Below are 11,668 nucleotides of genomic sequence, written 5' to 3'. Positions count from 1 at the left end.
ACACAGCATATTCTATTTATGTTTGTTTTTAAACCGTTGCTCCGCCCCAAGTTTTTAGCTGTAAGCCGCCTTGAGTCCCTGTCAGGAAAAAAAGACGGGGTATAAATAAATACAATAATAACCTTCATTCCAGTTTTGTGCAAGCAAAAAATAAATAAATCATTGGCGGCGTGCAAGAAAAAGTACGCCTGGAGGCGGCGGCACTACTCCCAAGCGACTCGACACCAAATCCACGGCACCGCTCAGGATGTGAAGTGGTTACTTCACTTCTGCTTTGTCCCGTAACCATCTGCTGCAAAGCACAATCGCTTATCGTCTCCAGCGCAGAAGGGCTCAGTTGGATACGAAGGTTAGTTGCTTTTTAAATTTTGAAAAGAGAGTATGCGGTTACCTTTCCCGCAAAAGAAGCTTTTCCTGAAATACGCAAGCAGTTCCCGCCCCCTCTCGGCTCCTCCTCCTCCTCCTCCTCTTCTTCGCCTTCTTTAGGTCAGTCCCGCCCAGCTGGCCCCTCCTCCTCCCCTCTCCCTCTCCTCCCCCGACTGACTTTGAGTCCACAGGAGCCATGGCGAAGTTGGGAGGCTTCTCTGGGAGGCTGCTGCGGCGCTGTCTGGGGTCTCAGCCAGGGTCTCCGTGCCCCGATCTAGCTTGCCGAAACGCATCCAGCGCCGCGGAGGCAGCTTCGGCCTCCCGGCATGAGGAGCGGCTGAAGCGGCCGGAAGAGTTGCCCGGGCCGGGGGTCCTGGGATCCATGTATTGGCTCTTCGTGAGGGGCTATTTGCTGCACACGCACCGCCTGCAGGTGGGAGATGGTCGACGGTGGGGCACCTCGGGCAGTGGGGACGGGCAAGAGGGGGCATATCCCAAGGGATCTCACCTGGTGTCGCCAAGGCTCTCAGGTATGTTCATGCCAGCTGAGCCAGTCCAGAGCCAGGGACGTTGCCAGGTAGAATTTATATGAATCTATTCCTCTGGGAAGTTGAGACTTAAGGCTGACGTCCTGCCAGCACTGTTGCCTAGTTGCCCTATAAGGGAAGCTTATCTATGTGTTGTTTTCAAGGAGGAGATTGGCAGGTGATCCCCTGCTCCTCATAAAACACCAGGTGCTTAGGGGGTCCAGAGGTGCACCCTAACAGTGTTCCTGCCCTGGGCATTTAGGATGGTTAGGGGACTCACAGCCACTTTGGGACAGAAGCCTGGGCCCTCCAAGAACAACAAAGCTGACATCTTGAAGTTAGTGAAGTAGTGTACATCTGAAGAGGAGACACTGTAAGATAATTCGTTACAGAGTTTTAAATTGCTTTTTAAAGCATTGCCGGCAGTGCAACATGTAGCCTGAAAGCGCACTCTGATATGTCTACTCAGAAGCCCCAGTGAGTGAAATGTGCCTTACTCCCAAGTGAGAGGGGCTAGGACTGCAGCCTAAGTGTCTTTCCCCATCTGCAGATAATCTGATGGGCTTCTCTGAGAGTAAAAATTGTCCCTGCGTTATGGTCCTGCCTCCCAGCCTTTTTGAACCTGTATGTCTGATCCTTCACTGCTAACACAAGTAATGTGTCATAACCCCCATTGGTGCGTCAGATAACAACAGCTGACTGGAACTTGGAAGATAAGGAAGACTTGTAAGGTTCAGAGGACTGAATGGACTATGAGCCCTTACCAGCAAGTAAAACCAAAGTGATCCTTGGATGCATGTTCAAAATAGCTGTGGGTGGGGTCATGATCTGCATGTTGTTGCTTCATAAGGTCACAGGCATTGTGATCTATAACTGAGCTGTTGTCTTATTCTGGTGTCTATGCTTTAAAATGAATGGAGAACCTATGGCCCCAGATGTTGTTGAACTACAACTTCCACCATCCCTAGTCATTGGCCATGCTGGCTGGGGCTGATGAGAGCGGCAGTCCCAACAACTTCTGAATCCCCGTTCTGAAAGGATGTTAGAGGAATTAACACCAATAACCCAAGAACTGGAAAGGTGATCAGATAGCTAGGCACGGAAGGAGTTTGATCTACTCTATGGCTTCAAATAATGAAAGAGGATCTAAAAGCAGGGCTTCCACTGCAAGGGGGAAAGTGTTGGCTACTCAAGGGCTGTGATTGAACCCACTCTTGGGAATTAATACTCTATTGGCCACATTCCAGTGACATTCTGAACACAGCAAGGCCGATTCGGGGTTCAAGAGTTCAGCAAAACAGTAGCTCAGTCCAAAGTACACCAAGACAGAAAGTTTAAATAAGGGGAAATAGTCTCCTTCACTTTCAGATACCTAGCCTGTGGTCTTCCAGATGTTGATCCCAGCCCTAGCCAGGATGACTAGCTGGCAGGAAGATGGCAGCTGCTTTAGCTCAGCAGTTTAACAGGCTTGACTCCATACAAACTACAGTCATACCTCATGTTACGTTTGCTTCAGGTTGCGTTTTTTTCAGGTTGCGTCCCGTGGCGACCCGGAAGTACCGGAAGGCGTTACTTCCGCGTTTTGCCGCATGTGCAGTAGCGCTAAATCGCGCTTCGTGCATGCGCACAAGCATCAAATTGCGCCACGGCATGCACAGATATTGCACTTCAGGTTGCGGGCTTTTCACGTTGCGAATGGGCCTCCGGAACGGATCCCGTTCGCAACCAGAGGTACCACTGTATAGCAGTAGGGAGGGTGGAGTAAGAGTTTCGTAACACAGCAGCAGCAGCCGCAGCAGCAGCTGTGTGTGTGTTGATTTATTAGATTTCCTCAACACAAAGTCCTAGGGCAGGTAACAGCCCTGTACAAATACAATAATGAAAGGTGTCAAGGGACACCTTGGCTGATATGACAAAACTGGATAGCAAGAGTCAGTTCTCAGTGGCTGCTTTCAAGGTTTATAAAAGAATCAAGAAAATTCTAACTTGTGGCCATTAGTAACTGACCTATAGGCATGTTTACAAGTTTTGCAAACAATTGGTTTTCCCGAAGTCTCCGTGAACTCAGCCAACACTAGAACTGGTGTGATGCAAGGAACAAAGGCTTTTTTTTCTTTTTTCTGTTTTTTTTTTTTTTTTTACAAACTGCTTCTTCTTGGGAAAGTTGCCAGTTCCCTAACGTGAGAAATCAGTACAGCCAGAGCATAGCTTCTTGTGTGTCACTGCTTGTGAATTGTTCTGAGGTGAATACTAGGGCGAAAGAACTCAAACGGTGGTTATTTCTAACCATTGAGGTGTGTTTGGTGTGAGGTCCTGTAACCAAAAGTTGACTACCGAAGCAATTCTGTGCATGGACTTTGCTGTGGAAGAAAGTTCCCCTGTGTTCAGTGTATGCATAGGATTGTAGCCTCAATTAAGGAGAGAGAAAGAGAGACAGAGAGACTATTACACTTTACTTAGTTTATCGATCTCTGTGAAAGCCAATGTCCAGGACTCATCACACACCCACAAGAAACAGAACATAAAGTTAAGACTGTGGAAAAAGTAGCAGACTCTATCCCTAGAGGCTCCTATTAGGTTCTCTGCTTTAAGGTAAACAGCTTGCCATGGGAAAGTCTGTAATTAGGTATTACATGTATATCATGCCTGTCCTCCAAGTAGCTCAAGGCAGCAAACATAATTGCCATTATATCCTGAAAACAATCCTGTAAAGTAGGTTAGACTGAGATTTAAGATTCAGTCCAAAACCCATTTATGCCAGTCTTTTGGGAGATGGGACTGAGTGGAGGCAGCCAGGTAGGGAAATGCTTGTGTATTTCTGCCAGCACAAACCTCCCCATTCACCCACCAAATGGGTGAGATGCTAGTGGAGCTTGAAGGGGGGGGGGGCGGAGCTGAGCCAGCCTGGTATCTGCTGAATATAGAGCTGTGCTCACAGCAAGTGCTGGCTAGTGGAGGAACTGATCTGGACCCTATTTGCCTGCTCCCCACTCTTATCTGCTGCTGTTACTGCTGCTGCAGTGAGTGTCCAGCCCATTATTTTTCAGAGCCTGGTTAGGATTGCTCCATCAGTGATTGGCCTAAGCTCACCCAGCCAAATTTATGGATGAGTGGAGATTTGAACCTAGGTCTTGCCAGTCTTTTGTCACTGTAGCCACTAGAGCATGCTGTCCCTACATCACATTGACAGTTAGAGAAGGGGTCACCCCCCAAAAAATAGTGTAATCAGGAGCAAGTGCAGTGGTACCTCGGTTTATTAACTTAATTCGTTCCGGAAGTCCGTTCTTAAACCGAGGCACGCTTTCCCTAACGAGGCCTCCCACCGTCGGTGCCCTTCCACCATTCAGATTCTGTTCTTAGACCGAGGTTAAGTTCGCAAACTGGGACACTACTTCCAGTTTTGCGGAGTTCGTAAACTGAATAGTTTGTAAACAGGGCTGTTCTTAAACTGAGGAACCACTGTATTAGTTTTAGCCCACTCTAAAACGGGCCATCTCTTATCTAGGAAGAACGCCCTATAATAACCTGAGGAGAACAAGATGACTCAATAAGGATTTATTGATTACACTGGTTGAAATAAACTATTGTGTAAGGAGTTCGACACCATCACCTGGTATTTACTGTAGTTATGAAATGGCAGAAGCAAAACATCAAAGTCAGAGTGGCGGTGCTATATTTCCTAACCAACCTTTGCCTGGGGCCCAGTTTACACCTACTTCCAAAAACAAATAGAACTCCATGCTCCCACAGTGAGCCAGTGTGGTACTGTGGTTAGATTGTCAGACTAGGACCTGGGAGACAAGGGTTCAAATCCCCACTCAGCCATGAAGCTCACCTTAAGCCAGTCACTGCCTCTCAGCCTAACCTACCTCATAAGGTTGTTATGGGGATTAAATGTGGAGAACCATGTACACTCCCCTGAGCTCCTTGGAGAAAAAAGTGGGATGTAAATGCTGGATCCCACTAGCACAGCTACTTAGTTGAACCCATCCCCAAATATCTCCTCTTGCCCTGACTAAAAGGTTGGGAGCTGGAGTGAAAATATTGGATATAAAGCAAGCTAGAAAACAGGGTGGTTAGAAGGCTGCAGAGCTGGCAACTTGCAGAAATGCCAAATAAAGAAGGGATTGAAACACTTTATTTTAAAAAAATATATATTTTTAATTAGTTTTACATAAAAATAAATAAATAAAACACCATAAACATTTTCCCACATTTAGAAAAAGGTTCTTTCGAACCTTGAGACCTCCTTCCTTCCCTCCATGAGCTCCAATTCTAAATTTTATTTCTGCATCTTTTACTGTAATCTATCTGTTATATAATCATAGTATCCAAAATCCAGGGGCTGAAACACTTTAAAAGAGATGGAACTATGGGAAGACACCAAAGGGTGTTGGGCACTGCTGGAGGAAGGAACTTGGGGAAGACACCAAAGGGACCCCAAAGCTGAACTGAGGAATGCAAGCTCTAAACTAAGCAAAACAAATTAAAATGGCAGCATGTCCTTGCTGAGAATGAAGTGATGTGATGCTTCTTGGGGTATATGGCATTTTCCTAACCAGCATGTGGACTTAATTATTGCCTTCAGCAATAAGGGCAGTTATGCAAACATTTATGATTTTTCAGAATGGGCTGGAGTCGTGGCTAATCCCACTGACTGTGTCTCTCTCTTCCAGGTCATTTCCAGGAAGAAGTATGGCCCCATTTGGAAATCTTGGTTTGGCCCTCATGTTAACATTAATATCGGCAGTCCTGAAGTCCTCGAGCAGCTGTTGCGTCAGGAGGGGAAGTATCCCATCCGAAGTGACATGGCCCTATGGAAGGAGCACCGGGACGTACGGCACTTGCCCTATGGCCCCTTCACTGAGTGAGTGTGTGAAGAGTTCAATCTCATATCATGCAGCTACTGTGTGGGCATATCAAGGGCAGTATTTACAAAAGCAAGGGGAGGCACAGACTTTGCATAGCATGCATTTTATTTTTCTATGATGGTTTGATATTTCCAAGGCTATGTATAAACTAGGCTTTTTATTGTTAAAAAGTGTAGGGGGAAAAGCAGCTAAATTCTGCAATTTGATTCAATGAATCAAATTTGCATGCTTGGATACTTTGTATAATTTGTTCCGGTAATCATGGGAAAGGCACAGTGCTTTCTGGGCACACTTACATCTGGAACGGAACAGAAAAACACATTCCAGATACATTCTCTCCAGCTCCTCGCACTGGTGTGGATGGCAAGATGTGGAGTAGCAATGAATATCATGAATGAGAAGCAGGGAATGTGTGAAGACTCATGCGCCAGTTGCGCACAAAGGAAAATCAGATATGATGTTGCAAGAAAATGCCTTCCTCTGGAAGCATCCATGTTAATAGCAAATACAATTCTCCAAATGCTAAGCCCTTTGCAGCCAAGTTAGTACCACACAAATAAGAGGAGGAGGTGTCAGCAGACTTAGGGGAAATCACAAGGTTTGCCAAAGTATAACAAATATTTTTTGGGGGGAGCACCCCAAAAGATCTCAGTGAGAATGAGCATGCAGAGTGGACACGGAATGCCAACTGACTGTTGGGGAAAGAAAACAGGGGTAGGAGGCGGAATGGAAAGGATTATCCTAGAAAAAGGCATGGCTGGCTTGCTGCAACCCTGAACAGGAACTCTCCACACCGCAGCATCTTGTAGGTTGCACTTGCATGGGGTTCTTTGCTTCTACCCCTTTCAAATTTTAAGAAATAAAGCCAAACAAACATTTGTTTTATGTTGCAAAACTACTTCTGAGATTGGAAAAGGAAAGTATTAGTGGCTTAATGGGTACCAACCAATCAAGACCTTTCACAGTTGACTTTCATTGCAAACTTACAGAACCCATAGAATATATAAAATTGTAGTTGGTTTTTTTTTTAAGACTTTGCAGCTGTCTGCTGTTCCCTGCCTCTCCCTGTCACCCAAATGAACAGGCTAGCCATTGTAGGCTAAAAGATTTCTTAAGTGATTAAAGGGTTTCCAGAACCCTCCTATTTCCTGCAGTCAAGGCTGCCTAAACATGCCCTGTGGCAGGATGGGGAACCTGTAGCCCTTCAGAGAGGGTTGGACTGCAACTCCCATTATCCCTGGCAATTGACAATACTGACGGGGGCTAATGGGAGCCCCACAACATTTGGAGGGTAACAAGTTTCCTATCAATGAGCGATTCCAGAGCAAAACCATGAGCAGATACTGGCAGACTGAGAAATATTCCAAGGGATATTTGGGTTTCTTACATGGATCCAACTGTCTCTCTCCTCAGGGATGGAGAGCGGTGGTACCGCCTGCGGCAGGTGCTGAACAAGAGGATGCTCAAACCTACAGAGGCCATTTTGTATGCAGATGTTATCAATGAGGTGGTGTCAGACCTGATGGTGTTTCTGGAGGATGAGAGAAAAAAGAGTCCCTCGGGGATAGTGGTGCAAGATATGGCCAGTGTATTGTACCGATTTGCCTTGGAAGGTGTGTGGACAGTTACGATGCTGTAAGCTATTTCCTTTCAGTGATTATTCTATTCCCCACAGCCAGCATGGCCAATGATCAGGAATGATGGGAGCTGTAGTTCAGCAACATTTGGAGAGCCACAAGTTCCCCACTCCAGAAAGCAGACCAACTCTGTGGGGAGTATAGTCAGATGAAAAATGGCAAAGGGAGGGATAGTTAGAAGTTTTTGTGTCTGCCACAATGGGGATCCATGTTTTTGGTGTTCATGTGTAACAGCTTATCCTGAACACAAGTCCAGTCTTTTAAAATAAAGTGCACAACTTGTGGCTGGATAGACACTGCCATCCCTGGAGAGTCATGGCAAAAATAAAAATAAAAAAAATTGCCCAGCTAAACGTGGTAGCCATCATATACCCTCCTCTCCCAGCAGGTCAAGCTCATTCCAATACTTTTGGTCTGACAGTCCACAATTGATATATTGTTCCAAGTACAACCAAACCCTTTGGAGATATTCTTTCTAATGTGATTATAGTTCTGTGATGGAATATCAGGGCCTTTTCCTCAAGTCTTCCCACCTGTGGTTTCTGCTTCCAGGCATCTCCTACATCCTCTTTGAGACCCGCATTGGCTGTTTGGAAAAGCAGATCCCTGCTGAAACACAGAACTTTATCCATGCAATCGGGTACATGCTGAAGAACTCCATCTTTGTTACTATCCTGCCCAAGTGGACTCGGGATGTGCTGCCTTTCTGGAACCGCTATCTGCAGGGCTGGGACACAATCTTTGCCTTTGGTATGTCAAGAGTGGGGACAACTCTGGAATTAGCTCATCCCTCACTTTCTCTCTTGAGAGTGGGAGGATTCGTAATCTAAGCTTCCTCAAGTGCCTGTGGCAGTAGGCCAAGAAGTCAAAGGTGAGTGGTAAATGCTGTCATGAACAGTCCCAGGATTGTGTCCCCATGGTAACAGTAGGCCAAAGGTGAGTGGTAGATACCCAGTCTGTGTGGTGGATGCTGGAGTGATCAGGCCAGGCCTGTGTTCTCATGGTAACATATGCTATTTAATTGCTCCAGGGAAAAAGCTGATTGATCAGAAGATGTTGGAGGTTGAGAAGTCTCTGGAGAAGGGTGAGGTTGTCTCAGGCTACCTAACTTACCTACTGTCCAGTGGGCGGATTAGTCATGAAGAGATATATGGCAGCATAGCTGAGCTACTCCTGGCTGGCGTAGATACGGTAGGAAATTGACTTCTTAGCATTCCTTACTTGGGTGCCCACCCCAAAACGTAGTAATGACCAAAAACGCAGCTTACAAGCAAAATCAAGCTACATAAATAAAACAAACCATCAGGAGCCCAACCCACAGAGCAGTTGTTATTAGGTGGCTCTTGGGTGGGGGGTGGAGGACCATGATGTCTCCTTGCTCTGCATCCCTCAATGCACATTAAAAAAATGTATGGGAAATGTAAAAAAAAAAAACCTACTGTATTCCTTCACGATAAGATTTTGGAAGAGATTTGACTGTCACTGTCTGGTTCATTGGGATGGTCACATATACAAGTTCATTCTAAGATTTTCTCTTGCTGCCTGGATGTAGCATCTTCACGCCTTTGCTTTGCCCTTTCAGACATCAAATACCCTTTCATGGGCCATGTATCACCTGGCCAGAGACATGGAGGTCCAGGAAGCCTTATACCAGGAGTTGATCAGTGTGGTACCCAAAGATCAGATCCCTGAGGCCAAGGACCTCACCAGGATGCCGCTGCTTAAGGCAGTGATCAAGGAGACTCTTAGGTAAGGGGCCTTTCTCATTGTTCCAAGGAGCAAGATCACAGGCCTGGACTTTGTGGCTCCTGGGGCTTCATCTTGCCCAAAGTTTCCCATTTATGCTTCTGTAGCCTTCCTTTATTCTGATGCACAGTGACAGACCTCCCTCCACTAATGTCCTTATAGGCTTTACCCTGTGGTCCCTACCAATGCCCGGGTCATCGCAGAAGACGATGTTGTTGTCGGAGGATACAAGTTTCCAAGGGATGTGAGTAGCAATGTATTCCTGATGTTGCAACTCGAGGCATTTGTTAGTGGCCAGAAGTGGATGTGGAATAAAAGGGATGGGGCTGTCACAGAATTTGGACATATAGGCAGTTCATGATGGGCAGAAACAACAGTGGGGGAATGCAAAGCTTAAACTAGGTGAAGGCTGTATGTACATATGTCAGAATGGGTTAGCGTTGGTTAAGCTGCCCTAGTGGGAAATGGTAAACTGCATGGCAAGAATATTGCTTTGCCACCTGCCCTCGTGTTGCTGTGGGGAATCGACTGTCGGAGAGCAAAGTCTTTGTCATTTGCTAACTCTGTGCTTCCCACTGGCTCCTCCAGACCCTCTTTGTTTTGGCCCATTACGCTCTCTCACATGACGAGTCCAGCTTCCCAGAACCAGAGCGCTTCCTGCCACGTCGCTGGCTGCGAGATCAGAGGGACTTGCCTCCCCACCCCTTCAGCTCCATCCCCTTTGGCTATGGGGTGCGTGCCTGTCTGGGGCGCCGCATTGCTGAACTTGAGATGCATTTGGCTCTTGCCAGGGTGAGTTACTTCTGTGGGGGCAGAGAGGGTGTCCTTTGGGAAGAAGGGCGGAATATGAATACAGTATAATAAACAAACAAGAAACAGGGCAATGCTGTGGCCCAAGAGGTCATCACAACTGTAGGCATATTTGATTACTTGTGCTGGGGGGGGGGGGAGAGAATGAAGCTTTGCCCCCAAATAAGTCAAATTTTTCTCTTTCCAGCTTATCCGGATATTCTTAATCAGACCAGGTCCACAATGCACAGATGTGAAGCCCCTCTCTCGGATTGTGCTTGTCCCTGACAGGCCCATTGACCTGGAGCTTCTTGACAGACGGACAAAGCCTTAAGGCAGTGGGGGGGGTCACAAGCCCACAGACTGGATCAGGCCCTCCAAGACTATTTGCAGCGGTCCATCTGCCCCACCTTCCTCCCCGTTGCAATGCTGGGCTGAAGAGGAGAGGTTCAAAGCTCTCCACCAAGCCCAGGACGTCTCGTTTCTCTTCTGTGTTTATGCGAGTGAGAGTGCGTGCTGTGTATTAAGTTTGTATACATGTGGGGTGAGTCTCTGTTTGGTGGCCATTTTGGCTCTGATGGCTGCTAGAACGTGGCTCACAAAGGGTTGGCCGACTCTGAATGTAGCCCTCAGACCAAAACACTGGGTAGCCCCTGCTTTAAGCAAACCTTGGTCAGCACTCCTGAACTTCGTCTGGATAGACTGTGAAGACTGAGCACTTAAGATCAACCTTGTTTGTGCCTTGGCGGATCAGCTGGTGGATCTCCTTGTACCCAAATCACCTCTGATACCATTTACTGGTATCAGATTGCTCTGCAATCTTCTCCTGTGAATCCTTGCAAAGCTTTGCACCGTATTCTGTGCCTGATTGATTCTTGCAGTGGATCTGTGGGGGGGGGGGGGTAGCAATAGTTACTGTTAGCTAGTGTCCCTCAGAACTGGCTGACTGATTGCATCACCCTTTGTCTTCCGTGGGTTCCCAATACAGTACTCAGGTGTTTAAGAATGAAATTGTCGCAGCTTGGTATTGGCTATTAAAATCCTTGCTTCTACCCTAACACATGCAATCTTCTTTTTTTGATGGAGCTATATTTCCTGGTGTGTTTGTGCACGCATTCAGCAGTCTTTGGTCTGAAAAAGGTTTTCCGCCCATGTGCCACAATATATTTCTTATTTGTTTTTTTAAACTTAACCCCACTTAATTTTCAAATGAATTCCAGCCATATCAAAATGTAATAGTTAAGTATTTCACATAATCCTGGAATGGGCCCTATTATTTTAAGTGGGATCTGGGTTTTAAACCTTGTACACAATGTTCATGGGCATAGCCAGGATTCATGTTGGGGGGGGGGAGAACCTCAGTTAAGTATTTCTATTGATTGGGGGGGGGGTCAGCTGCACCCATGACCATGTTCTCAGACCCAGATGGCTGCCAGGCCTCTCACTTTCTGCTTTCAAGAGTGTGGCATTGCTAGCTGAGCACTGCTAGTCTGGATGAAGCACCCTGCTCCCCCAACCCAGTGTTTGCCACTCACAGCACTTTCCACCTTTGGACTTGGCCTACCCTTATTAGGATAGCTCTGCAGCTGAAAAGGTGGCTGGAGGAAAGCTGACAGGGGCATCAGGTCCAGAATAAATCATCCTTAAAGGATGGGAGTGAAACTGTTTGGTATTGCCCAAATAGGGATGGAAAAGAACTAGGTAATGAAACTGCAGCCGCCTAAGACCTTTG

General features: G+C 46.7%; 1 protein-coding gene across 1 annotated transcript; it reads left to right on the top strand.

The window, feature by feature from the left end:
- The first annotated feature begins 545 nt into the window (after positions 1–545).
- Positions 546–10,829, top strand: LOC117053111 (sterol 26-hydroxylase, mitochondrial). Its single transcript, XM_033160634.1, has 9 exons — positions 546–799; positions 5,570–5,760; positions 7,178–7,377; positions 7,954–8,151; positions 8,432–8,592; positions 8,984–9,150; positions 9,310–9,391; positions 9,736–9,939; positions 10,145–10,829. The coding sequence occupies exons 1-9, from the start codon at positions 563–565 to the stop codon at positions 10,268–10,270; spliced, it is 1,566 nt and encodes a 521-aa protein (XP_033016525.1). The 5' UTR covers positions 546–562; the 3' UTR covers positions 10,271–10,829.
- Positions 10,830–11,668: the final 839 nt, after the last annotated feature.

This window comes from Lacerta agilis, chromosome 1 (genome assembly GCF_009819535.1).
Source record: "Lacerta agilis isolate rLacAgi1 chromosome 1, rLacAgi1.pri, whole genome shotgun sequence".
Taxonomy (NCBI): Eukaryota; Metazoa; Chordata; class Lepidosauria; order Squamata; family Lacertidae; genus Lacerta; species Lacerta agilis.
The sequence above is the reverse complement of the archived record's forward strand: the minus strand, read 5'-3'. Positions and strand labels throughout refer to the sequence as shown.